The sequence below is a fragment of the Ahaetulla prasina genome, chromosome 16 (genome assembly GCF_028640845.1).
Source record: "Ahaetulla prasina isolate Xishuangbanna chromosome 16, ASM2864084v1, whole genome shotgun sequence".
NCBI lineage: Eukaryota > Metazoa > Chordata > Lepidosauria > Squamata > Colubridae > Ahaetulla > Ahaetulla prasina.
Window position 1 is genome coordinate 5,866,341 of NC_080554.1, and position 27,346 is coordinate 5,893,686.

At 44.9% G+C, this 27,346-nt stretch overlaps 1 protein-coding gene across 2 annotated transcripts; it reads left to right on the forward strand.

Annotated features, from left to right (window-relative positions):
- The first annotated feature begins 4,244 nt into the window (after nucleotides 1–4,244).
- PHF19 (PHD finger protein 19) lies at nucleotides 4,245–27,298 on the forward strand. 2 transcript variants are annotated; one of them, XM_058159441.1, is made up of 15 exons: nucleotides 4,245–4,668; nucleotides 10,628–10,816; nucleotides 12,147–12,228; nucleotides 13,943–14,038; nucleotides 15,516–15,616; nucleotides 15,855–16,003; nucleotides 17,740–17,835; nucleotides 18,679–18,747; nucleotides 20,573–20,693; nucleotides 21,639–21,706; nucleotides 22,017–22,172; nucleotides 22,292–22,367; nucleotides 22,532–22,617; nucleotides 23,362–23,457; nucleotides 24,457–27,298. In XM_058159441.1, the coding sequence occupies exons 2-15, from the start codon at nucleotides 10,637–10,639 to the stop codon at nucleotides 24,806–24,808; spliced, it is 1,728 nt and encodes a 575-aa protein (XP_058015424.1). In that variant the 5' UTR covers nucleotides 4,245–4,668; nucleotides 10,628–10,636; the 3' UTR covers nucleotides 24,809–27,298. The 2 variants fall into 2 exon arrangements, with proteins under 2 accessions (XP_058015424.1, XP_058015423.1); XM_058159440.1 differs by lacking the exon at nucleotides 4,245–4,668 and adding an exon at nucleotides 5,095–5,774.
- The last annotated feature ends 48 nt before the right edge of the window (nucleotides 27,299–27,346 follow it).

The following is a 27,346-nucleotide window of genomic DNA, read 5'->3' on the forward strand; positions in this document are numbered from 1 at the left end:
GGTCACCACAATGTAAAAAGATGTGGAGACTCTAGAAAGAGTGCAGAGAAGAGCAACAAAGATGATTAGGGGACTGGAGGCTAAAACATATGAAGAACGGTTGCAGGAACTGGGTATGTCTAGTTTAATGAAAAGAAGGACTAGGGGAGACATGATAGCAGTGTTCCAATATCTCAGGGGCTGCCCCAAAGAAGAGGGAGTCAAGCTATTCTCCAAAGCACCTGAGGGTAGAACAAGAAGCAATGGGTGGAAACTAATCAAGGAGAGAAGCAACTTAGAACTAAGGAAAAATTTCCTGACAATTAGAATAATTAAACAGTGGAACAACTCGCCTCCAGAAGTCGTGGATGCTCCAACACTGGAAGTTTTTAAGAAGAGGTTGGATAACCATTTTGTCTGAAGTGGTGTAGGGTTTCCTGTCTGGGCAGGGGGTTGGACTAGAAGACCTCCAAGGTCCCTTCCAACTCTGTTATTCTATTTTAAGTAAGGCACTCCCTTCCAGGGGGAATAAAACTTGTTGAGTTGGCCACCTGCCTCTGCAAAAGACATTAAGAAGGGGAAGAGGGAAGAAGGAAAGGCACTGCATTTCTTTATAACTGTGTCATGGCTCATCATTGCTCTATCATGACTCACAGCAAAGTTCATATCCTTGGAAAAAAGCTGCCTGCAAAAAAAATAAGGCTGGTGAAAATATTTTTTTCAGGGCCAGCAAACAGAAGCCATGCCAGGGAAGGCAGGGCTTGCTTCTCACTTTGGAACCGTTAAGTCCACACAAAAAAAAACATAAAATGCACAGGTACCGTATATGTGGTACCTTGCTCAATAGTAGTAACTGTGAGAGGGATCTTGGAGTCCTAGTGGACAACCATTTAGATATGAGCCAGTGTGCAGCAGCTGCCAAAAAAGCCAACACAGTTCTGGGCTGCATAAACAGAGGGATAGAATCAAGATCACGTGAAGTGTTAATACCACTTTATAATGCCTTGGTAAGGCCACACTTGGAATATTGCATCCAGTTTTGGTCACCACAATGTAAAAAAGATGTTGAGACTCTAGAAAGAGTGCAGAGAAGAGCAACAAAGATGATTAGGGGACTGGAGGCTAAAACATATGAAGAACGGTTGCAGGAACTGGGTATGTCTAGTTTAATGAAAAGAAGGACTAGGGGAGACATGATAGCAGTGTTCCAATATCTCAGGGGCTGCCCCAAAGAAGAGGGAGTCAAGCTATTCTCCAAAGCACCTGAGGGTAGAACAAGAAGCAATGGGTGGAAACTAATCAAGGAGAGAAGCAACTTAGAACTAAGGAGAAATTTCCTGACAGTTAGAACAATTAATCAGTGGAACAACTTGCCTCCAGAAGTTGTGAATGCTCCAACACTGGAAGTTTTTAAGAAGAGGTTGGATAACCATTTTGTCTGAAGTGGTGTAGGGTTTCCTGTCTGGGCAGGGGGTTGGACTAGAAGACCTCCAAGGTCCCTTCCAACTCTGTTATTCTATTTTAAGTAAGGCACTCCCTTCCAGGGGGAATAAAACTTGTTGAGTTGGCCACCTGCCTCTGCAAAAGACATTAAGAAGGGGAAGAGGGAAGAAGGAAAGGCACTGCATTTCTTTATAACTGTGTCATGGCTCATCATTGCTCTATCATGACTCACAGCAAAGTTCATATCCTTGGAAAAAAGCTGCCTGCAAAAAAAATAAGGCTGGTGAAAATATTTTTTTCAGGGCCAGCAAACAGAAGCCATGCCAGGGAAGGCAGGGCTTGCTTCTCACTTTGGAACCGTTAAGTCCACACAAAAAAACAAAACAAAAAACAACAAAACCCAAAAAACCTCAACAGGGAATTTGCTGTAAATGTCATGAAGTGGAAGAGATTGGGCAAACAGATTGTCCTGCTTCAGCAGGGGGTTGGACTAGAAGATCTCCGAAGTCCCTTCTCCAACTCTGTTATTCTGTTCTGTTAAGAACATGGGAGGTTTATAAAAAGAGGTTGGACAATCATTTGTCTGGAATGGTCTAGGTAGGGTCTCCTGCTTCAGCAGAGGGTTGGACTAGAAGACCTCCAAGGTCCCTTCCTACTCTGTTATTCTGATTGTTTTCTTCCATATTATCCCACCCCAGATCACTGTCAACTACACCAGATTGACATCATATTGTTTGACTGAGCCTGGGAGTGAGTTCAGACATTTGAAATCAGGTTTCCTGGACCCACCTCGAAAATGACTTATCGTGCAAACTTCGGATCTAGGTTTTGGGTGGAAATTTGCCCAGGTTTTTTTTTACTTGTAAAGAAAACAGCGACTGGCAGCAACGAGGAAGACAAAATACAAGTAGCCCTTGACTTACGACCTCAACTGAGCCCGGAATGTACGTTGTTAAGGGAGAAAACTGCCGGACCTTCGGACTTTCCGCCGAGAGCTGAAGACCTATTTGTTTGTTCGCGCAGGACTGGCATAGGATTTTAATGGGATTTTGATCAGTTTAGTGTTTTTTAACATTTTAAAATTTGGGGTTTTATTCTAAATGTTTTAATTCGGCCATTTTATAATAAGTTTTTTAATTATGGTTTTATGTGTATATTGCTGTCATTTGCACCTCTATAACTGTCTGGTTCGGTTCTGCAACCCAACAAGAAAAACACAGACTTCAGAGGATAATTAGAACTGCAGAAAAAATAATTGCTACCAACCTGCCTTCCATTGAGGACCTGTATACTGCACGAATCAAGAAGAGGGCCGTGAAAATATTTGCAGATCCCTCGCATCCTGGACATAAACTGTTTCAACTCCTACCCTCAAAACGACGCTATAGAGCACTGCACATCAGAACAACTAGACACAAGAACAGTTTTTTCCCGAAGGCCATCACTCTGCTAAACAAATAATTCCCTCAACACTGTCAGACTATTTACTGAATCTGCACTACTATTAATCGTTTCATAGTTCCCATCACCAATCTCTTTCCACTTATGACTGTATGACTATAACTTGTTGCTGGCAATCCTTATGATTTATATTGATATATTGACCATCAATTGTGTTGTAAGTGTTGTACCTTGATGAACGTATCTTTTCTTTTATGTACACTGAGAGCATATGCACCAAGACAAATTCCTTGTGTGTCCAATCACACTTGGCCAATAAAATTCAATTCTATTCTATTCTTTTTTATCATGGCTGTAAACCGCCCTGAGTCCTTCGGGAGAAGGGCGGTATAAAAATTTAATAAATAAATAAATAAATAAATAAATAGAAACTGGCTAAGGGATTTCGCCGCATTTGTTAAGTGAACCAAGGCAGTTCTGAAATGAGTCACACGGTTGTTAAGTGAATCTGGTCCGTCCGTCCCGTTACCCTCACCGTTGTTGTCGTCCCCCACACCGTTGACTTTGCTTATCGGAAGATCGCCAAAGGGGATCACGTGACCTGGGGAACACGGCGACCGCCATAACTATGAGTCGGTCGTCAGGCATCCTAGCGTAAATGACATGACCATTGGGGATGCTGCAACGGTCCTATGTGGGGGGGAAAAAGGTTCATAAGTCACTTTTTTTCACTGCTGGGTTGTTGTTTTTTTGGAATGGTCACAAAATGAAGTGTTGTAACATTGACCCAGGATTCAAAGCGGCAGCCAAGGAGCTGAAATGGCCCAAGCCGGTACTAAGACGCTTGTCGATCAGAAACAGGGGTGAATTCCAAATTTTTGTACTACCGGTTCTGTGGGTGTGGCTTGGTAGGCTGTAGCAGGGGAAGGATACTGCAAAATCCCCATTCCCACCCCCCCCTCTGGGGACCAGCCAGAAGTGGCCTTTGCCGGTTCTCCGAACGACTCCAGATTTCTGCTACCGGTTCTCCAGAACCTGACAGAACCCGCTGGATTTCACCCCCTGATCAGAAAGCTCGGCAGTTGGGTGGTTCGAATCCATAGTATAGGTCTCCTGCGTGAGCAGGGCGGGTTGGACTAGATGACCTCCAAGGTCCCTTCCGACTCTATTACGGTTACGGGTCCCGGATCTTTCCAAACCAACGAGGCAAGGGGTGCTGAAACCGTTCGCGGTCTCTCGATCCCCAGCGACGGGGTGTGTATGTGTGTGTATGTGTGACTCCGAGGTATACTGCCCCTGGCTATGGAGGCTCCACCCCCGCTTCGGCGCGCGGGAAAGCCCGGGTCCCGAAAGCTTGGCGTCTTTTGGGCGGAGGAAGAGGAGGAGGAGAAGGAGGGGGGGGGAAGGGCTCGGATGCAACTGAGAAGGAGGAGCCGGAGGCGGCGCGATGGAAACCCGCCGCGCTAATTTGCAGGAGCCCCAACCGAAATAATTCGCGGGAAAAGAGAGAAAGAGAGAGAGCGCGAGCGAGAGAAAATAGCGTTAAAAAAAAAAGGAGGAGGAAGAGGAGGGGTAAAGATGGCGATCCGTCGTTGCCAGGTTGCTTCCAGACAACCTCGGCCACCGCAGGGCGCACGGAGGGTCTTCTGAAACGTGGAGATGCGCTCGGGACACCCCGGTCGGGGCGCAGAGAAGAGCCAAGCGCCCCTTAACTTCTAAAAGTTTCCTCTTCCCTCGGGACGTTTCCTTCTCCCCTGGCCATGGAGCCGGGCTGGGAGCCGACCTGGTAGAAGCCTCTTCCTCCCCTCCCCACCCCAACGCACCCTCGTCCGGGTCCTCAAATAGGTAAGGGGGCGCAGGGGGGGGAGGAGGAGGAGGGGGGCGCCCCGAGTTGACAAGGCGCAAACTTTTTTCTTTCTTTTTTCTTTTCTTTTTCTTTTCTTTTTTCTTTTGCAGCGCGCGCGCGCCAGCCGAGTTGGTGCCAGAATTGTTGGGAGCGGGAGGAATGGATGGCACAGTCCGGGGAGTTTTGCTTTTGCAAAACGTTTCCGTGTGTGTGTGTGTGTGTGAAAGAGACAGAGAGAGAAAGAGAAAGAGAGAGAGAGAGAGAGATGGGGGAGAGATGAAAGAGAAAGAGGGGAGAGAGAGAAATAGAGAGGGAGGGAGGGAGAGAAGGAAAGATTAAGAGGGAGAAAGAGAGAGAATGAGAAAATGAGAGGAAGGGGTTGAGAGGGAGAAGATTGAGAGAACGAGAGGGGGAGAGAGAGAGAGAACGAGAGAGAAATGGAGAGGGAGGGAGGGAGGGAGAGATTAAGAGGGAGCGCGATTAAGAAAGAGGGAGAATGAGAAAATGAGAGGAAGCGGTTGAGAAGGAGAATGAAAGGGAGGGGAAGAGAGAGAGAACGAGAGAGAAATGGAGAGGAAGGGAAGGAGAGAGAGAATGAGATTAAGAGGGAAAGCGATTAAGAAAGAGAGAGAGGGAGAAAACGAGAGGAAGGAGGGATTGAGAGGGAGAAGACCGAGAGAAAGAGAGGGAGAGAGGAAGGAAAAAAAAACACGAATCGGGAGGCTTCCCTTTGGGCAAGCTGGCTCGGGACTGTCAACCGGATTGGAGCTAGAGTGGGACACTCGAGGGGGGCTGCCCTAGGATCCCCTAACCCTAGCCAGAACTCCTCCCCGCCCCTCCGCTCACCCTCTTGGCCCAACCCAGCGCTGTCCGCCGCCCGTTCCCACAGCACTCCTGGGCGCGCCAGCTTCAGGCTTGCACCAGTCTCTCGGAGGCTTCCCTCGTTGCAACCGGTCTTCTCCTCCGGCTGGGCGAGAACCGGCCGTGGACACCGAGGGAGAACCAGAGGGTGGTGGTGGGGTGCATCACCCCCCCGCCCCACACTTCTCGGTGGCAAGCCGGCGCGACCTCCCTGCCGTGCAGCCGGGGATCCCATCCAGCCAAGGTGGGTAGAAAACGACCCAACACGAAAGCAGCCGCACAGTCTATGGAGGGGAGGGGGGAATCTGTGTTACTGGCAAGGGGCACCCCTCCCTCCCTTTTTTTTTGCAAATGCAGCAGAGAGCTGATCTTCCCCTGCTTATAACTGAAAGTGTGTGTGTGGGGGGGACTCTTAGTAAACCCAATGGCTCGATCCGCAACTTCCTTTCTCGATCGCAGAGGCACTCGGCGTTCTTGCCTGGGTGGGTATCTTTCTTGACCGCATCCTTTCTCTCTTGGTTCTCTTTCTTCCCCACCCCGGAAAAGTTTGACGTTGGAGACCCAACCTAGCCATGAAAGCTTAGCTAGCTAGATATGATAGAGATTGATAGATACGATATTGATAGATACGATATTGATAGAGATTGATATATAATGATAGAGATAGAGGGATAGATGGATAGATATAAGGTAGAAAGATAGAGATGAGATAGACAGACTAGATATGATGTAGAGAGACACATAGATATAAGAGATAGATAGATAGATAGATAGATAGATAGATAGATAGATAGATAGATAGATAGATAGATAGATAGATAGATAGACAGACAGACAGACAGACAGACAGACAGACAGACAGACAGACAGGGATTGATAGATTGATAATGATAGAGATAGATTAATAGATGGATAGATATGATGTAGAAAGATAGATAGAGACACATAGACAGAGATAGATAGTTATGAGACAGACAGACAGACAAACTAGATATGATGTAGAAAGAGAGACAAATATGAGAGATAGATAGATAGAGATAGATAGATAGATATGATAAACAATGAGAGAGAGATAAAGGTAGGTAGCTAAGTAGAGAGATAGAGATTATATATATCTATATATATATAATATATATATATATCTATATATATATAACTATATATATCTATATATATCTATATATATCTATATATAGAGAGAGAGAGAGAGAGAGAGAGAGAGAGAGATATTGGGTGGATTGATAAATTATAGATAGGTAGGTAGGTAGGTAGAGATATGATAAAGATATGATGGAGAGGGAGAGATAGAGAGAGATAAACAGATATGATAGAGAGATACAGATAAATAGATAGATATTCAACTTTGCACTTTTTAAAAAAAAAATCTTTTGAATCTGCCAATGAGAGCATGCCAATGAGAGAAATGTCTCTTAGTCATGCTGGGAGCTTTGCAAAAATAACAAAAACAAAAAACTGGGGGAAGAAGAATTTCCTTTTCTCTCTCCTCTCCCCCCTCCCCAAAAAAAGAGTTGAATTTATTCCAGAAGGTGGTCCTGACAAACTTTCAAAGAGAGGAGATGAGTAGACAGAGGAGGAGTTTGGGAGCAGGTAGCCTGATCTCCTCCTTCCCCAGGAAAACAAAATGAGTGACAAGCTTCCAATTGGGATGGGGCTTCCCTGGTTAGATGCATTTTTCTTATATCTGCTTCATAAACTGGGTTGATTATTTATCTCCAGCCAAGCTGCTAGAAATGCAACGGATGTGTGTCTTATTTAGTTATTAAGTATGTTTCAGTCTCATAATCCACCTCTTTATTTAAATTTAATTCCTAACTGTTGCTCAGTAAGTGCTGTTGTTAGGTTGATAATGTTAGTGAAAATCCGTCTGGAGAAAACTCTGCTTTTATCAGAAGCTCACACCCAACTTCTTTCAAATGGAGACAATTCCAGGAGAATTTTTTTATTTTATTTTTTTGCAGAATTGGGAGTTTGTTTTGTTATTTTTTTGGGGGGGGAATCTATGTTGATGTAATCCACTACTACGCAACATTCTGGAAATGCAACATTCTTTGCCAAACACTTCTAGGAAAAAGCGTTCAGAGCAGAAAACTGCTTTTTTAAAAAAATATTCTTTCTCAGTGTTGCATTTGCATAATCGTGGGTTTTCTGAAAAGCAAAAAAACGGATGAATTCCAGACCTCATTCTTGGAAAACGAAAGGCGCTTTTTGAAATTTTGGAATGCTTAACTAAGGATTCTGGGAAGTGAAGTCCAAACATGCTAGGAGGCCCCAGAATGGGAAAAATGACTAATTTTATTCTCTAAGTAAAAGTGTCTCGCTTTAAGGCAGGGATCAACTTATTTTAATAGGATAGATAGATAGATAGATAGATAGATAGATAGATAGATAGATAGAGACAGATAGAGAGATTGATAGATGATAGAGATTGATAGATAGTTATGAGAGAGAGAGAGGGAGGGAGGGAGAGGGAGGATAGAGATTGATAGTTATGATAGATAGATTACATATATATGATAGATATTGCAAAATAGATACGGGATAGATAGATAGACAGACAGATAGATAGGACAGAGAGAGAGAGAGATTGATAAATAGAGAGATATAGGATAGATATGAGATAGATAGATAGATAGATAGATAGATAGATAGATAGATAGATAGATAGATAGATAGATAGATTAATAGATAGATTTATTTATTTATTTTATTAGATTTTTATACCGCCCTTCTCCCGAAGGACTCAGGGCGGTGTACAGCCAAATATTAAAAAACCCACAATATACACATTAAAAACAAAACTAAAACAAGCATATTACAAATGGCCGAAATTTAAAACAATTTAAGATCATAAAATTATAAATAGCCCCAATTAAAATTTAATAAAACTTTTAAGACTTTTAAGCCAGTCCCGCTTGAATAAATAGGTGCGTTTTCAGATGATAGAGGTTGATAGATAGTCATGATAGATAAATAGGTAGGTAGGTAGATAGAGATAGAAAAAGAGAGAGAGGATAGAAATTGATAGTTATGATACATAGATTACATAAATAATATAATAGATATTGATAAATAGATATGGGATAGATAGATTGATCAATCGATAGACAGATAGATACATAGAGATAGATAGATATTAAATAGATAGATATGGGATAGAGATAGATAGATAGATAGAATTGAGATAGATATAGATGAGAGAGAGAGTTTGGTTTGAGGCATTGGAGTACAGGTAGTTCTCCACTTATAACAGTTTGTTTAATGACTGTTCGAAATGACACCGAAAAAACTGGCTTATGACCATTTCCCACACTTACAATCCTTGTAGCATCCCCATGGTCATCTGATCAGCATTCAGACACTTGGCAACCGACTCATATTTATGATGGTTGCAATGTCCCGGGGATGGGGTGGGGTGGGTGACATGATCCCCTTTTGTGACCTTCTGACAAGCAAAGTCCATGGGGAAGCCCGATTTAGCGCTTATAAGCAGCATTTAACAACTGCGGTGATTCACTTAATGTGAGTGTGGCAAGAAAGGTTGTAAAAAGCTTAAGGAATGTTTCACTTAGCCACAGAAAGTTTGGGCTAAATACAGATCCTCCTTGACTTAGAACCAGACGCTCCCAAGCTCCCTGGTCATTCTGATCACCAGAAACTGGGCTTCCCTGAATTGTGCAATAACAGCTTAGGAAGTGACCTGTGATGTTTTCCGTGACACAGCTGGTTGCGCGGACATTTGGAATGCCACAATCTTTAACATGGATCGGAAGCTGCCAAGAATGAAGCGGCCGAAAATAGATCTTGGCAAAGGAGGCCCTGCTACTAACTTACTCAACATCTCTCTCTCTTGCTCTTTGGAGTAAAAGCACATTGAGTAGTGGGTGTTAGGGGTTGAAATCCAGCCAGATGTGGCTCTAGCTGCCAGGTGTTTCCATTTCTGACAGGCTGGGTAGAATGGAATGGAATAGAATAGAATAGAATAGAATAGAATAGAGTAGAGTAGAGTAGAGTAGAGTAGAGTAGCGTAGAATAGAATAGAATAGAATAGAATAGAATAGAATAGAATAGAGTAGAGTAGAGTAGCGTAGAATAGAATAGAATAGAGTAGAGTAGAGTAAAGTAGAGTAGAGTAGCGTAGCGTAGAGTAGAATAGAATAGAATAGAGTAGAATAGAATAGAATGGAATGGAATGGAATAGAGTTTAGTAGATTAGAGTAGTGGAGAGGAGCATAGCATAGAATAGAATCTTTATGGTCACATTAAATGTACGCTGAGCAGCATACAGTAAAGTAAAATTTGGTTACTTTAAGCTCTCAAGAGATAACTATTGTACATATTCCCACATACACATGCATATATGACACAAAAGAAACATCCCAGTCTAGTTTGAATGTATACGTATACACGGCAGGAAAAAATAAAGAATCCTGTGAGTTTACAAGGCGGATGGCATAAGGATCAAAGCCGTTAGAGAATCTAGTAGTCCTGCTATAGATACTTCTAAACTTCCTCCCAGAGGGAAGCAACAAAAACAGGCTATGAATTTAGCTGTGTGGGGTCTCTAACAATGCTTTGAGCTCTAAGCACATAGCGCTTATAAACGGCATCCCGAATAATGGGAAGCGAGCTTCCTATAATCTTCTCCACTGTCCTCACCACTCTCTGTATGGACTTTCTATCTATTTTGATGTCTTAAAACCGCAGCTTCGGAGCCGCGTGGGCGAGAACGGATCGAAAACGTGAACTCGCTGTGAGAGAGTTTGGGGTCCTTGGGTTAATCATAGCCAGAGGTGGTATTCAGATGGTTCGTACCGGTTCGAGTGAACCACTAGCGGGCACGGCGGGTTGCCCCAGCCCCACCCACCTACCCGGACTTAATACCGTCCTATTTAGCCACATTTTTGAGGCAGGCGCATGCACGGAAAGTGTGCGCACGAGCAAAGCACATGCATGGAAGGTTAAATGCGTGTACGGATGGCACGCACTTACAGAGGGCGAACCGGTGGTAACCCACCGTTAATCGTAGCTGTGCGTTTTTAAAAATAATGCTTTCCCCCCCCCCTTTTCTCTTTGTAGCCCAGGAGCATGGGGACTCCTGACCCTGGGCGCACTTATGCAGCCCTCGGACATCTGCAGCAATCGATGGCGGATTGGGTCGCCAGAACTCAGGACAGTCGACGAGAGCTGATGGCTAAATTGCCCGAAGGACAATATGTCTTATGCCGTTGGACCGATGGACTTTATTATCTTGGGAAGATTAAGAGAGTAAATAACATTTTCTCTTTCTTTCTTTCTTTCTTTCTTTCTTTCTTTCTTTCTTTCTTTCTTTCTTTCTTTCTTTCTTCCTTCCTTCCTTCCTTCCTTCCCTCCCTCCCTCCGTCCTTCCTTCCTTCCCTCTTTCTTTCTTTCTTTCTTTCTTTGTCTCCCTTCCTTCCTTCCTTCCTTCTTTCCTCCCTCCCTCCCTCTCTTCCTCCCTCCTTCCTTTCCCTTCCCCTCCTTCCCTCCACCTTCCCCCTTTCTTTCTTTCTTTCTTTCTTTCTTTCCTTCCTTCCTTCCTTCCTTCCTTCCTTCCTTCCTTCCTTCCTTCCTTCCTTTCCTCCCTCCTTCCCTCCCTCCTTCCTTCCTTCCTTCCTTCCTTCCTTCCTTCCTTCCTTTCTTTCTTTCTTTTATTTTGTATGGAAAAATATTTTTTTTTAAGTCTATAAGAAATCTTGTTTCCATCTCACATTTGCTAAAAGAGTTTACATTTCATTTAGAACTTTGGCTGTTTGTTTTTCAATTGTTGGTAGATAGATAGATAGATAGATAGATAGATAGATAGATAGATAGATAGATAGATAGATAGATAGATATAGATATAGATATAGATATACATACACATACATACATACATACATAAAAAACAATGTCTATACATGAACAGTGCATTGTCTGGGTACAGAGTTTTGGAAAATAATAATAGAAACAATAACAATAATATTCATAGCATTGATAATAATCATACAATAATAATAATAATAATTGCTTATCCATATTAATATATCTTTTAAGTTTCTAACTTCTGTTTCTGTCATCTAACCATTGATAAAACGAATCCCATGTTTAAAAAAATATTCTGTTTCTTCCTTCTCCTTTATTTTAAATGTTAATCTATCCATTTCTGCACATTCTAATATCTTTTTTAAATGACATCTTCATCTATGGGGATCTCTTCATTTTTCCACTGTTTGTGCAAAGACAATTCTTGCTGCTTTTTCCCTTTCGTATCTTCCTGCCTTTCCCAACCTTATTCTTTTTTAAAAAAATAATTCTAAATGTATTTATTTTTGTATCTCCTTTTTCGGCTACAAATAGCAATCGCTGGATACTCTCAAAAGCCGGAGAAGGAGTAAAAGGGATAATTAAAAACTTTGGGGTTCACAGAGCATGTTAAGTTAGCCCATATGGGCTGGAGGTTCCATTGTTTTAGGAAGATGGGGGGAACCCCCACCTTCATTTTTGCACTCGGGCGTAACCTAAGACATGAACACAGACCCCAGTTTGCAAAATTGGAGCAAGCCAGGACAAAGCCTGTTTTTTTCCCCTGCCTTTACAGGTGAGCGACGCTAAGCAAAGTTGCCTAGTGACCTTTGAAGATAATTCCAAATATTGGGTGCTTTGGAAGGACATCCAGCATGGTGCGTGAACATTCCCGGCCACTTTTTTCCTTGGGGAATTCTCAACGTTTTCAGATGTTGAATGCGGATGGGGGAGGAGATGAATGAGGACTAGAATCTGGCAGGGTAGAGTTGGGGTGAACTAGATCATCTTGGAAAAGGCGCTAGGCAAAATAAGAAGGTATGTTTGGGGAGCTCGTACCCTCTTTTGAATAATGGAGTGTTGAACTTGGCTTCCTTTGCGGTCAACCTGGGTGTAAAAGGAGTTAAGTAGCCTGAGAAACTGTGTCTTGCCCAAAAATCACATCTATGACCGATTGACAGTTGGAAAATATGAACTATCCACACGTTCTAACGCATTTTCTTCCATTGAATTGCCTTTCAAATAAAACAGAATCAGAATAGCGCTGGAAGGGATCTTGGAGGTCTTCTAGTCCAGCTCCCTGCTCAAACAGGAGAACCTAAACCATTTCAGATAAATGACTGTCTAGTCTCTTTTTAAAAGCCTCTGGTGATGGAACGCCCACGATTTCTGGTGGCAAGCTGTTCCACCGGTTAATTGTCCTCACTGTTAGGAAGTTTCTCCCTAATTCCAGGTTGCTTCTCTCCTTGGTTAGAAGGAGAAACAGCCATTGTTTCCTGTCTTGCCTTCTGGTGCTTTGAAGAATAATTTAATATAATATAATATAACAACAGAGTTGGAAGGGACCTTGGAGGCCTTCTAGTCCAACCCCCTGCCCAGGCAGGAAACCCTACACCATCTCAGTCGGATGGTTATCCAACATTTTCTTAAAAATTTCCAGTGTTGGAGCATTCACAACTTCTGCAGGCAAGTCGTTCCACTGATTGATTGTTCTAACTGTCAGGAAATTTCTCCTTAGTTCTAAGTTGCTTCTTTCCTTGATCAGTTTCCACCCATTGCTTCTTGTTCTGCCCTCAGGTAAAACCCCTTTTCTTTGTGGCAGCCCCTCAAATACTGGAAGACTGCTATCATGTCGCCCCTAATTCTTCTTTTCTTTAGACTAGCCAGATCCAAAACCTGCAGCCATTCTTCATATGGTTTAGTCTCCAGGCCTTTGATCATCTTAGTTGCTCTTCTCTGAACTTTTTCTCAACTTCTTTTTTGACCACAATTAGTTGCAGTATTGCAGATTTTTTTGTAAAGGTTTTTGTAAAGTGGCACTAATACTTCACGTGATCTTGATTCTGTGCCTCTGTTTATACAACCCAGGATGGTATTCGCTTTTTTGGGGGGGCTACAGCAGGGGTGAAATGTAAAATTTGTTACTACTTTGTTCTTTGGGTGTGGCTTGGTGGTGGTGGGGTAATGTGACTGGGTGGGCGTGGCCAACTTTTTATTTTTTTTACTTTTAAAATCATTTTTTCTACAACCTCTTCGGCTGAAGAGGTGGTACAAAAAATGCTTTTAAAAGCCTCTGACGATCCCAGCTGAGCTGCGCGAACATCAGAGGCTTTTTTTTTTGTTTTTTCACTTTTAAAAGCATTTTTTCCGCTGAAGAAAAAATGCTTTTAAAAGTAAAAAAAAACACCAACCTCTGATGATCACGCGGCTCAGCTAGGCATGGGAGGTGGGGGAGGCAGGGATTTTTGCTACCGGTTCTCCGAACCACCCGCCGCCATCGCTACCGGATCGGGTGATCCGGTCCGAACCGGGAGTTCTAAATCTGGATTGGACTTACCAGATCTCCCTCTCCCCCTGCTTCCTGCTTTCTAGCTGGTGTCCCCAGTGAAGAGCCTGAATGTAACATCTGCTTGGAGAAGACATCGGAGCCTCTGAATGAGATCTTGATCTGTGGGAAATGTGGAGTTGGTGAGCACGTTCTCTAGATCTTCCTCCTACCTGGTTATGTGTGGGTCTGGATCATCCGTACCATTGTGTCTCTGCAGTGGGCAAGGAACGGATGTACCCTCTTGGGTGTAGCAGTGTGGCATAAAGGTTTAAAATTCAAGCCAGGATTATTTATTTATTTTATTTATTTTATTTTGTCATAACAGTATATATAAGCAAAAGTATGCAACAACTATATTAATTTGATATAATAAAAGGGAACAATAGGACAGGAACGGTAGGCACTTTTGTGCTCTTATGCACGCCCCTTATTATTATTATAACATTATTATTATTTTTTATTGAAAACATTTTTACAAAAATTTCACCCCCCTTTTCCCCCCTTCCCCCACTCCATCCCTCCCCTCCTCCAAAACCACCCTCCTCCCTCCCCCCCTCAACTTCCCAGAACAAACACGGTATAAAAAAAGCAATCATTCACTAAATTTTCCCTAACGCAAATTATAATCCTCCCCTTCTTCTCAAATCCTAACTTCCCCAATACAAATCAAAGATAAATACATCCGAATCATTCAAAAGCAATCTGATATCTCTTAATCTGATATCTATTTTGCGTATATTCAATCCATTTTTTTCCATTCAGTTAAGATATCTTTCTTGTGTAGTGTCTTTCAAAAAGGCTGAGATTTTAGCCATCTCAGCCAAATTAGCCACTTTCAATATCCATTCTTCTATTGTAGGTAACTCTTTTTTCTTCCAGTATTGTCCTATCAGTAGTCTTGCCGCTGTTATTAAATTTAAAATCAACTTAGTCTCAATTACTGTACAGTCCGTAATAATTCCCAATAAGAAAAATTTCGGTAGGAACTTTATCTTCTTTTATTTTCTTTTATGCGCTTCAAGGTTTTGGTCACTATCTTTAAAGCGCTCCATGGCTTAGGGCCGGGTTACTTACTGGACTGCCTACTGCCACCGATTGTCTCCCACCGACCCGTACGCTCTCACAGAGAGGGACTCCTTAGGGTGCCATCCGCCAGACAGTGCCGACTGGCGACACCCAGAGGAAGGGCTTTCTCTGTGGGGGCTCCCACCCTCTGGAACGAGCTTCCCCCAGGGCTGCGCCAACTTCCCGACCTCCGAACCTTCCCGCCGCGAGCTTAAGACACATCTATTTATTTGCGCAGGGCTAGCCTAGGGTTTTTAGTTTTTAAATTTAGCTTTTAATGGGGTTTTATACTATTTTAGTGATATTTTAATTTCGGCCTAATTAATAAGTTTTTTAATCGTTGTTTTTATTTGTATTATTCTTATGTTTTTACATGGCTGTACGCCGCCCTGAGTCCTTCGGGAGATAGGGCGGTATAAAAATTCAAATGAATGAATAAATAAATAAATTATTATAAACCTTATTATTGATAAGGTTGTGGATGCTCCTACATTTAAGCTTTCCTGTCGATTTAAAACCTTCCGTTTCTCCCCCCAACCTCCTCCTTCTCAGGGTACCACCAACAGTGCCACATTCCACTGGTGGAGAGCTTTGAAGAGCCTTTGGTGACTCCGTGGTTTTGTCGGAGATGTATCTTCGTACTAGCCGTGCGGGTGAGTGGCATACGAGAGGTTTTCGGTGGCTCAGCAGCTAAGACGCTGAGCTTGTCGATCAGAAAGGTCGGCGGTTCGGCGGTTCGAATCCCCAGCATAGGTCTCCTGCGTGAGCGGGGTGGGGTGGGGGGGTGGACTAGATGACCTCCAAGGTCCCTTCCGACTCTTGTTACTGTTATTAAGAGGGACGATCGGCTTGAGAACGCGTAGAAAACGCCGTGTCTTGTTGCTTCTCCAGAAAGGTGGGGCTTTGCGGAAAGGAGCCATCGCCCGGACTCTGCAGACGGTTAAAATGGTCCTGTGTTATAATCCGGAAGAGCTGGAATGGGATTCCCTACACAGAACGAATCATCAGCAGTGTTACTGCTATTGTGGGGGTCCCGGAGAGTACGTTCGAATTGAGGAAGATGTTGAGGGGGGGGGCAGGAATCGTCGGAGGGTTCAAGAGGGTGAAGGGTGATCTTGGGCAGCCGGAGGGGATGGTTTTCGGCATCTCCGAGGGAGGCAGAGATTTCCATTTTTCGAAACTTTGCAAGCTGCCTTTTTAAAATTCGTCATCGGAGGGGTGAAAACAATTCCGCGTTTTCCCAGCGTGGCCGTAAGCTCCAGCAGCTTTTTCGGCATCTCCAATAACAATAGCCATAGCACTTAGACTTATATACCACTTCGCAGTGTTTTTACAGTCCTCTCTAAGCGGTTTACAGAGTAAGCCTCTTGTCCCCCAACAATCTGGATCCTCGTTTTACCCACCTCGGGAAGGATGGAAGGCTGAGTCAACCTTGAACCGGTCGGGATCGAACTCCTGTCAGTGAGCAGAGTTTAGCCTGAAATCCTGCATTCTAACCACTGTGCCAGAATAGAATAGAATAGAATAGAATAGAATAGAATAGAATAGAATAGAATAGGAGAAGGAATAGAATAGAATAGAATAGAATAGAATAGAATAGAATAGAATAGAATAGAATAGAATAGAATAGAATAGAATAGAATAGGAGAAGGAATAGAATAGAATAGAATAGAATAGAATAGAATAGAATAGAATATGGAATGGAATGGAATAGAATAGAATAGAATAGAATAGAATAGAATAAGAGAAGGAATGGAATGCAATAGAATAGAATAGAATAGAATAGAATAGAATAGAATAGAATAGAATAGAATAGAATAGAATAGAATAGAATAGAATATGGAATGGAATGGAATAGAATATGGAACGGAACGGAACAGAACAGAATAGAATAAGAGAAGGAATGAAATGGAATGGAATGGAATAGGAATAGCAACAGCAATAGCAATAGCAATAGCAATAGCACTTACATACCGCTTCACATTGGTTTGCAGCCCTCGCTAAGTGGTTTACAAAGTCAGCCTCTTGCCCCCCCTCCCCCCGCCCGTCAGTCTGGCTCCTCATTTTACCCACCTCGGAAGGACGGAAGTCTGAGTCAACCCTTGAGGAGCCTTGATTTGCAAAATGCCTAGCCCCTCGACTGGATGCGCAGGCTGCTTTTTTCAGTTTGAAGCTCAGTTCTGTTTCAGATTCCCCGCCCACCCCCACCCCACCCCAGCATCCTTGCGACACCCTAGAATATAAAGATATAGGCAGTCCTCATTTAGCAGCCCAAATTGGGGGCGGCAGTTCGGTCATTCGGCGAAGCAGTTTTTTTTTTGTTTTTGTTTACATTTATACCCCGCCCTTCTCCGAAGACTCAGGGCGGCTTACAGTGTGTAAGGCAATAGTCTCATTCTATTTGTATATTTTTTACAAAGTCAACTTATTGCCCCCCCAACAATCTGGGTCCTCATTTTACCTACCTTATAAAGGATGGAAGGCTGAGTCAACCTTGGGCCTGGTGGGACTTGAACCTGCAGTAATTGCAGGCTGCTGTGTTCTTAATAACAGGCTTTACCAGCCTGCGCTATTCACCAGTTGCTAAGTGTCCGCGCTTACAATCGAACTCTCAGCTTTTCATGGCTTCGCAGCCCTGTGGGATGGTCGGCTGCAACTTTCCTTTTTTCCTCACCCTCGCAACCGTGAATGGCCACTGTCCGAGGCGGCCGCTAAATAAGGACTACCTGCGTTAGAGGACAATGCCGATAAAGAATGTCTTCCCATTCCTTCTCAGGTGGTACCTGAAGATGTTGCAGTGCCTTCAATGCCGTCAGTGGTTTCACGAAGCTTGCATGCAGTGCCTGAACCACTCCATGCTCTTTGGAGATCGGTAGGTGTGGTCGGAGTCCTGCTGGCTGAGGAGGAAAGGTTTTGTAGTCCAACCCAGCAGGGGTGAAATCCAGCAGGTTTTGACAGGTTCTGGAGAACCGGTAGCGGAAATTTTGAGCAGCTCAAAGAACTGGCAAACACCACCTCTGGCTGGCCCCAGAGTGGGGTGGGAACGGAGATTTTGCAGTATCCTTCCCCCTGGAGTGGGGAGGGAATGGGGATTTTGCAGTATCCTTTCCCCTGGAGTGGGGAGGGAATGGGGATTTTGCAATATCCTTCCCCCTGGAGTGGGGAGGGAATGGGGATTTTGCAATATCCTTTCCCTGGAGTGGGGAGGGAATGGAGATTTTGCAATATCCTTCCCCCTGGAGTGGGGAGGGAATGGGGATTTTGGAATATCCTTCTCCCAGGAGTGGGAAGGGAATGGGGATTTTGCAGTATCCTTCCCCCAGGAGTGGGGAGGGAATGGGGATTTTGGAATATCCTTCCCCCAGGAGTGGGAAGGGAATGGGGATTTTGCAGTATCCTTCCCCCAGGAGTGGGGTGGGAATGGCGATTTTGCAATATCCTTCCCCCTGGAGTGGGGAGGGAATGGGGATTTTGCAGAATCCTCCCCCCTGGAGTGGGGAGGGAATGGGGTTTTGCAGTATCCTTCCCCCAGGGGTGGGAAGGGAACGGAGATTTTGCAGTATCGTTTCCCTGCTATGCCCACCAAGCCACGCCCACAGAACCAGTAGTAAAAAAAATTGAATTCCATTACTGGTCCAACCCCTATAGAAGGCAGCAGATATACAGTTAATTAACTGGAGCCTGTTTTCTCTTTTTCTCTCTCACATTTTTCCAGATTTTATATTTTCTACTGCACAGTGTGTAATCAGGGACCGGAGTATCTCAAACGTTTACCTTTGAGATGGTAAGATCTGCTCCCCCCCCAAAAAAAATCTTCAGGGGCTTTGGAGAATAGCTTGACTCCCTCTTCTTTGTGGCAACCCCTGAGATATTGGAAGACTGCTATCCTGTCTCCCCTGGTCCTTCTTTTCATTAAACTAGATATGCCCAGTTCCTGCAACCGGTCTTCATATGTTTTAGCCTCCAGTCCCCTAATCATCTTTGTTGCTCTTCTCTGCACTCTTTCTAAAGTCTCCACATCTTTTTTATATTGTGGGATCAGGGATATGGAAGAAGAGAACTGGAAGGATGAGGAGGAAGAGAAATAGGAGGAGAAGAAGGGGGGGATGAAATATGAGAGAGATGAGAGGAGGGGGAGGAGGAAGAGGAGGAGGAAGAGAAATAGAAGGAGGAGGGATGAGAGGTATAGGAGGAGGAGGAGGAGGAAGAGAAATAGGAGAAAGAGGGTTGAGAGATGACAGATATAGGAGGAGGGAGAAAATATGGAGGGGAGGAGGAGGAAGAAGAAGAGAAATTGGAGGAGGATGGGAGGAGGAGGAGATTTTTATGGAGGTATATAAAGCTAATTCCAAGAAAGAATTGGCCATAGGGAAATGCTATCCCTGTTCCTTCACCTTACGCTATAAACATTGCCACCACCTTCCTGCAATCATTTCCTTCAACGGGAAGGTCATTGTTTATTTATTTTTATTTGTTTTATTTATTTGTCACAACAGTATATTTAAGCATAAGCAAGAAATAACTATACGATATGTAAGTATATATATAAGCATAAGATGAAATAACTATACGAATTGGATACAATCAAAGGGAACATTAGGACAGGGACGGTAGGCACGCTGGTGCTCTTACGCACGTCCCTTACGGACCTCTTAGGAATGGAGTGAGGTCGATAGTAGATAGTCTTTGGTTAAAGCTTTGGGGATTTTGGGAAGAGACCTGTCATGTCCCACTCCTCCTCTGATGGCTGGGTCTGGGAAGTCTGTATCAAGCGTGGCCATGAAGCCTCTGCAGCTTTGCCAAATTCCTGTCAGAGTTCTTAGGGCAGGCAGGAATCCAAGGTGTGACTTCAGCAACCAGATGAGACTTTGCCTGACTCAAGGAATACCAAAAAGCAGATCCTTTATATAGGCCATGGGGTGTGGCTCCATGACTCAGCACTTATCCAGGCCTGCCCCTCCCTTCCTTTTGCTGACGTCGCCTCTCCATTCTCCGGAAGCGGGGATCTGTCCACTGTGTCTTTTCGTCCTCAGCTGCTGGCAATTCTAGCTCGTGGCTGGCTTCGTGCTCACACGCTGTAGGGAGGTATGTTTGCTCAGTCTGTCCAGGCATGGTGCCAGGGCTGCGGGCTGGAGGCATGCCAGGCCATTCTTCTTCACTATCAGTCTCTGGTTCAGATAGCAGGAGATGGGAGGGGCCCGGCTGAGGAGAGGAGGGCGGGCGAGGCACAACAAGTCCACAGAGTCAGGTAGTGTATTCCAGGCATTAACAACTCTGTTACTGAAGTCATATTTTCTGCAATCAAGACTGGAACAGTTCACATTAAGCTTAAATCTATTGTGTGCTCGTGTATTGTTGCGATTGAAGCTGAAGTAGTCTTCGACAGGAAGGACATTGTAACAGATGATTGTATGAGTTAAACACAGGTCATGTCGAAGGCGGCGGGAGTTCTAAATTTTCTAAACCCAGGATTTCAAATCTGGTGGCATAAGATATTTTGTTGTATTCAGAGGAGTGGAGAACTCTTCCTGTAAAATATTTCTGGACATGCTCAATTGTATTAATGTCCGAAATTGTCTCCTTTGTTTCTTGAACACACACACACATAGGGTCGACGTCGTGCACCTTGCCATCTACAACCTGGGCGTGCAAAGTAAGAAGAAATATTTCGACTTTGAGGAAATCTTGGCCTTTGTCAATCACCGTTGGGACCATTTTCAGCTTGGCAAGGTACGCAAGGCGAGCCTCAAATCCTTCCCTTTATAATTTGCTTCCCATTGAACATGCGCTAAACTTCCTCTGGAGCTGTTCTTATAAAAATGGGTTCTTATAAGCTGTCGTGGCTAATTGAAAGATATTTAGATGCTCTGTGCATGGAAGTGGGGCAGGAATGTGGGGGTGTATGGCAAAGGGTGGATTCTCTAGTTTCAGCTTGGTATCAAATCTGCGATCTTGAGGTTCTCCCAAGTTTTTCCTTCTTCCCTGTCATGGTAGTGATTTAAGAGCTGACCAGCTGCTATGATGATGCAATGATGCACTGATGTAATGATGGAAATGAGTCAGCATTTTTGGCTGTTATCCCTTTAAGAGCCTGTATAATAAGAAGAGGCCCTGTTAGGATGGCTTTTGGCTTTTATCCCTTTAAGAGCCTGTATAATAAGAAGAGGCCCTGTTAGGGTGGTTTTTGGCTGTTATCCCTTTAAGAGCCTGTATAATAATAAGAAGCCCTGTTAGGGTGGTTTTTGGCTTTTATCCCTTTAAGAGCCTGTATAATAAGAAGAGGCCCTATTAGGGCATCTGTCTATTGCCGTGTGTTCTTCCCTGCTGTAATTTGCTGATTGTTTGACTTCTGCCTATAGTACATGTATGTATAGTACATATTCTTTTGTAGATAAAAACCACTATTTCTTGCAAACCTCTGTTTGCTGTTATTGCTCCTGGGTTGTCTCCCTTAGTAAAGCTGTGTGCACTCTTGACATTCCCCAAACCCCAAAAGCAAGATACAAGCAAAAAGCTGGGACAATCAAGAATGGATCCACGGAATTCCACAGAAGTTTAGAGAAGGATGGTGGATGCTGGATTAGACACAGCTTTGACTTAGTCTTTCAAAGGAGTCCTTAGGTTGACGCGAAAAGCGAATTTGGGGCTTATTTTGCCTTAAAATCTCTTCCCCAGTTGACTGCAACCCCTGTGGCAGAACGAGGTCCTCTCCTTCTGGATGCACTAAACAGTTACAAAAGCAGGTGAGCTTGAAGGAATCTACTCTCCGAAGATCCAGCTGACTCAATTAGAAGAGGATATTGGTAGCTCAGAGTTGAGTTGTGGGGTCCTTGGTGCTCTCTGAGCTTGGTGGGGTGTTGTTTTTTTTCAGATATTTCATTACCTTATTAGGTGACATCATCAGTGCTAGAAGGGAGTGGAGTTTATGGAGAAGAAGAGAAGGAGGAGAAGGAATGTAGGGTTCTTGGTGCTCCTTGGAACTTGGTGGTTTTCTTGCGGATGTTTCTGTTCTCATTGAACCAAGATGCCGGATTTGTCTTGGTGGCTTTTCAGGTTTCTGTGCGGGAAGGAAATCAAGAAAAAGAAGTGCATTTTCCGCCTCCGGGTTCGAGTCCCCCCGAATCCTCCCAGCAAGATGCTCCCGGATAAGTTTGCGGGACGGAGCGAGACGAAGAAAAGGGGGAAAGTCAAATCCTCCCACAAAAGCAGGTCCGTAGAAGTCAGCGGAGGCTCTTCGCTTGAGCTTTCGAGGTCTCCCTTTGGTCTTCGTGCCAGCTGTCTGATTCCTTGTCTTTTCTTCTTCTTTTTCCCCCCCTCTTCCTCTCCAGTTTGCTGCCGCATCAATCCCAGCACGAACGGAGAAGGAAAAGTCCCAAATTTCTCCTGGAAGATGCCATTCCAAGTGTCAGTTCGCTAAAATGATGGGCTCTGTGGTTGGGAACTGCCTCCAAATTCTTTGTGGAGCTGGGAGAGGATTGGTGGGTTTCCTTGCAAATTATTCTCTCTCTCTCTCTCTCTCTCTCTCTGTCTCCCTCTCTCTCCTTTTTCCTTTTTCCTTCCTGCCACAGAGTGATTTTGCCTCGGCTTGGAGCACCAACCATCACCTGGCCTGCATCTTTGATTTCTCGCTGGATGAAATCCAGAGTCTCAAAAGGTAACAGCTTGCAGACCGTACCTGTGTGCCTTAGCGCTAAGGCCTGATTCCTGGCCTTGTAGATAAAAGGACTCGTTTGTGAGGGGTCCTTGGGGCTCTCTGAACTTGTGCGTTTGCTTGCAGATGTTTCATTACCAAACTAGGGAACATCATCAATGCTGGAAAGGGGTGGGGTTTGGGAAGAGGAGGAGGAGGAGGAAGAAAAGAGGAGGAAAAGGAGGAGGACTGTGAGGTCCTTGGTGCTCTCTCAGTGTTTGTTTTCTTGAAGACGTTTCATTACCCAGCTAGGGAACATCATCAATGCTGGAAAGGGGTGGGGTTTGGGAAGAGGAGGAGGAGGAGGAAAAAAAGAGGAAGAAAAGAAAAAGAAAAGAGGAGGAAAAGGAGGAGGACTGTGAGGTCCTTGCTGCTCTCTCAATGTTTGTTTTCTTGAAGACGTTTCATTACCCAGCTAGAGAACATCATCAATGCTACAAAGGGGTGGGGTTTGGGAAGAGGAGGAGGAGGAAGAAGAAAAGAGGAAAAGGAGGAGGACTGTGGGTCCTTGCTGCTCTCTCAATGTTTGTTTTCTTGAAGACGTTTCATTACCCAGCTAGGGAACATCATCAATACTAGAAAGGGGAGGAGTTTGTGAGGAGGAGGAGTAGAACAATTTTCCTGTCTGGACTGTGAAGTCCTTGGTGCTCTGAACTTGGTTGTTTTCTTGCGGACATTTGATCACTGTTCTTCCTCCCACTTTTCTAGTGCAAGTTCGGGCCACGGCTTCCTCTCCGATGTAGACTCCACGGACGCTGCCAGCACTTCGGGCTCGGCTTCAACGAGCTTCTCCTTCGAATCGAGGTCCTTGATAAATTGAAAAGGCTTCTCTTTTTAAAAAGGCGTTTCGGCCCCCGGGAGTTGTATCCCAGCTAGTCCTCATCTCTCGCCATTGCAAATTGAGACGGGTTTAAGGGAGACGCGCCCGATGTCGTTGACCGTTTTGCCGCCGTCGTCAGAGGCTGCATCTGACTCACGAAAAATACCCTGCAATTTTACCCCATTAGGCGCGATAGCTCTGATTGCCAAACAGTTCACTTTATGCCAACGCCCCCCCCCCCAATCTGTTGGGCGCCAGAGACCGGTTCCGTGGAGAAAGGTTTTCCCACAGACCGGAAGTGGTGAGGTTCCGCCTGCTGCCTGCATCTCGCAGATGGGGCTATGCTTCTTTGCGTGGACCGGTTGCTGGCTGTTCTGACCCAGCTCCCCAAACACGGCAAACCCTCTGTATTTAAATCAATGATTCCTTTATTAGGAGCGCTAGGAACCCTGGCAAAAGGTTTCTCTCTCACCTCAGGCTAACAAGTCTATCCGGCAGGGGAGGTGAATAGGTTATCTGCCTCAACTATTCATCTCCGCCCCCTGCCTTTTATCCCCAGAGCTAGGGTAGGGCTTCGCTAGCAGCGGTGGCTCTTCCGTCCCAAGGACCGACCCATAGATTTCCACTGCTCTCCTCTCCTCTTCCTTCTGCGCATCCGTGCGTCAGGCACTGGGCCCAGCTGTTCCTCCATCAGCCACCTCCAGACCTGGGGGATGTTGACTCTCCATCTGAGGGCTGACAGATGGCCCAGACTCCGCTTCTGTCTCTCTCTCACACACAGCTCCATTCCCTCTTCCCCCTCAGAGCTCTCAGGTTGCCTTGATGCTGATCCTTACTCCCACGCCTCCTCCTCCGATATGGCTGCTGGACGGGCTGACGGCTGACAGGCCACAACACTGGCACGCCACAGACTGGGAGTTGGGGACCTTTGCCTTATACCACAGCCCTAAGAAACCCTTTTTTTTCTTACCATCTTTTGGCAGGACAAACGTCGGGAGCCGGAAGCGCAAACTGTCCGCTAAAACCTACGCGCCGTTCGACGCCAAACCGAAATCCTCCGAGCGTCTCCGCAGGCTTGTCCCCGGCTGCTCCTTGGATGGCAGCGACCGTGCCAGCAGTCCGGATCGCCCGGAGAACGCCATCGACTGCCAGACTTTGGAGAGCTTGAGTGAAGATGATCTATCCCTCTCTCACCTCCAGTCATCCATCAGCAGCTATTTCGGAGCCACCGGCCGCTTAATTTGCGGAGAGAAATATCAAGTGTTGGCTCGGAGGATCAGCCCGGAGGGAAAAGTGGAATATCTCGTAGAGTGGGAGGGCAGCACCCCCTACTGATGCGTGTCGGGAGGGGAGGGGGCTCGCCATGTGAAGCCATAAGAGAGGAACAGAGCGGGTGGGGGGTAAATACAATCGGGGGTTGCCCTGAACTGCCTTGGGGATTATCTGTTCAAGACTAAATTTCCACCGGTCCCTGTCGTAAACCCTTTGGGCTGGGCTAGGAAAGAGGGAAGGCATGGCTTAGTGATCAACGATCGCTCAGCCTTAGCTCTTGAGTGGCCGTTCGGGACAAAAGTGGAGAGGAGTGCATTCCCGGGACAGCCCCGTAGAAATGACATCACTTTGACAAGTTTGGCAAGTGTCTAACGTGGCACTTAATTTTGTCCCCCTGATATAAAGGATAGCGAGAGATCACACGTCGATAGGATCCAGGAGAGGGTTCAATCATGGATAACCCTGCTTAGCAGGTGCAATGAGCAGGGACGATAAGATGGCTGGTGGAGGAATGCCTATAATAAGGGTAAAGCCAAAGGCACCTCCAAGCTCCTGGGTGTGCGCCCCCCCCACAATCCCTTCCTAAACTGGGTTGCAAGTTTTTAATGTGACAGAAGGGGGTGGGGGAGGAAATTAGCAAATGCACTAAAGATGCCCGCATCTGGATTCTCTTCCACTTCATTGGGAGTTGACATCTGGTGGGTGAGCCTTCTACTCTGTCTCTTTGGCTCGATGGTTGTTCTGTCCCCCTCGCCTCAGTCCGAGCGATGACTTAATTAGCCGGCAACTATCAGCTCTGGCAGCAAACTAGTGAGCGTCTGCCAAGTGACTCTGTTATCTCCCTTGATGCCGATGAGTCAACAAACAGTACTTCAGCTCTAGTCAAGCAGTTGATCTGCCTGCTACGAAGAGGCATAGCAGCCCTCGCTGCTTTTATATCCTGTGGGGTGTGGCTCCATGACTCAGCACTTCTTAGGCCTGCCCCACCCCTGCTTCTGTTGTTCCCGCCTCTCCTGCCTACGAAACCTAGGGTCCAGCCAGGCCTGATTGCCATCAGCCGGGTCTGGAGGCATGGCCTGGGGGGGGGAAGAGTCAGGGGACGGAGGCCTCGTTATCTCCTCCACCTGGCCTGCCTCTGGCTCCTGGAGCTGAGCCAGGGAAGCCGGTGCTCCAGAGGTAAGTCCTGATGGCCCTTCCCCCTCACTTTCCGAGTCACTTTCTGGCAGGGGACCCGGCTTGGGGGGCGCAGACACAACAATGGTTTTCAATTATTATTATTTTTTTGGAGGGGGGGACTGGTGTGGATGAAAGCCAAAAATTCAGTCACAACTTCAGCCAGGATGGTCCATTTATGACAAATGTCTCAACAGGAGGCAGTTCCCAGCCTGGAAAAAAACCCACAAAACTGCCTGTTGCGTTTTTACCTTGCCAAGATTCCCTTTTTTTTTTCCATTTACGAGTGCCTCTCTCTCCATATATATCTATATATATATATATGCTGTTATCTCCAGAAGATTTACAGAGCAATACTGAAATCCCAACTGTATTTTCCTGCTCCTGTTTGCACAGTTTTAACTTGAGGCCCCTGCAGACAAGAGAGGGCCTCTTAAAATATATAGTCTACCCCCCTCTCCCATCCAGAAGGATTTATTCGTATTTTAAAATATTATAATAATTATTTTTGCCTTGGTTTGGACTGATCTTGTAAACGCTTCTATGCACCTTCACAGAGTCAGGGCTACTGCTTTTTTTTTTAATGAGTGACCTTTTGTGTGTTCGTTCTTGTTCAAAGGGTAATGAATGTGTCAAGAGGTACAATTATTAAAAAAAAAGAGAGAGAATATTGGTAACTTGGCCCTGTCTTCGTATTGCTGGCACCACGTGAGAGGATATAACAGCAGCTGTTCGGAAGTTGAATGCTTGATGGAACATGGGGAAGCGCTAAAAGAAGGGGAGGGGGGACCTGAATTGGGGCAATGAGCAGGCTGATAAATTCGGAGATTTTTAAAAATAGAATAGAATGGAATAGAATGGAATAGAATAGAATTTTTATTGGCCAAATGTGATTGGACACACAAGGAATTTGTCTTGGTGCATACGCTCTCAGTGTACATAAAAGAAAAGATACCTTCATCAAGGTACAACACTTACAACACTTAATGATAGTCATAGGGTACAAATTTAACACTTAATGATACAACACTTAATGATAGTCATAGGCTACAAATAAGCAGCCAGGATCTGGATCTGAAGAAGTAACGTTAAGGAGTGGCGGGTCACAATCACAACGCTCGGAGAAAGGAAGAAAACGAAGTTGCACAGAATGAGAGAAAGTGAAATTCGATGTGCAGAACAAAACATTTTAGCCTATCTGAATTCATTTCTCTATATATCTGAATATCTGGTGACGTCATGGATATCCATCCACGCTGGGTTTGGGAGCAATAGTATAGAAGCTACAGAAGTGGTTTGCTATTGTTTTCTTCCTCCCTCCCTCCTCTTCTTTCTATCTATCTATCTATCTATCTATCTATCTATCTATCTATCTATCTATCTATCTATCTATCATCTCTCTCTCTCATCTATCTAGATCTCTCTCAT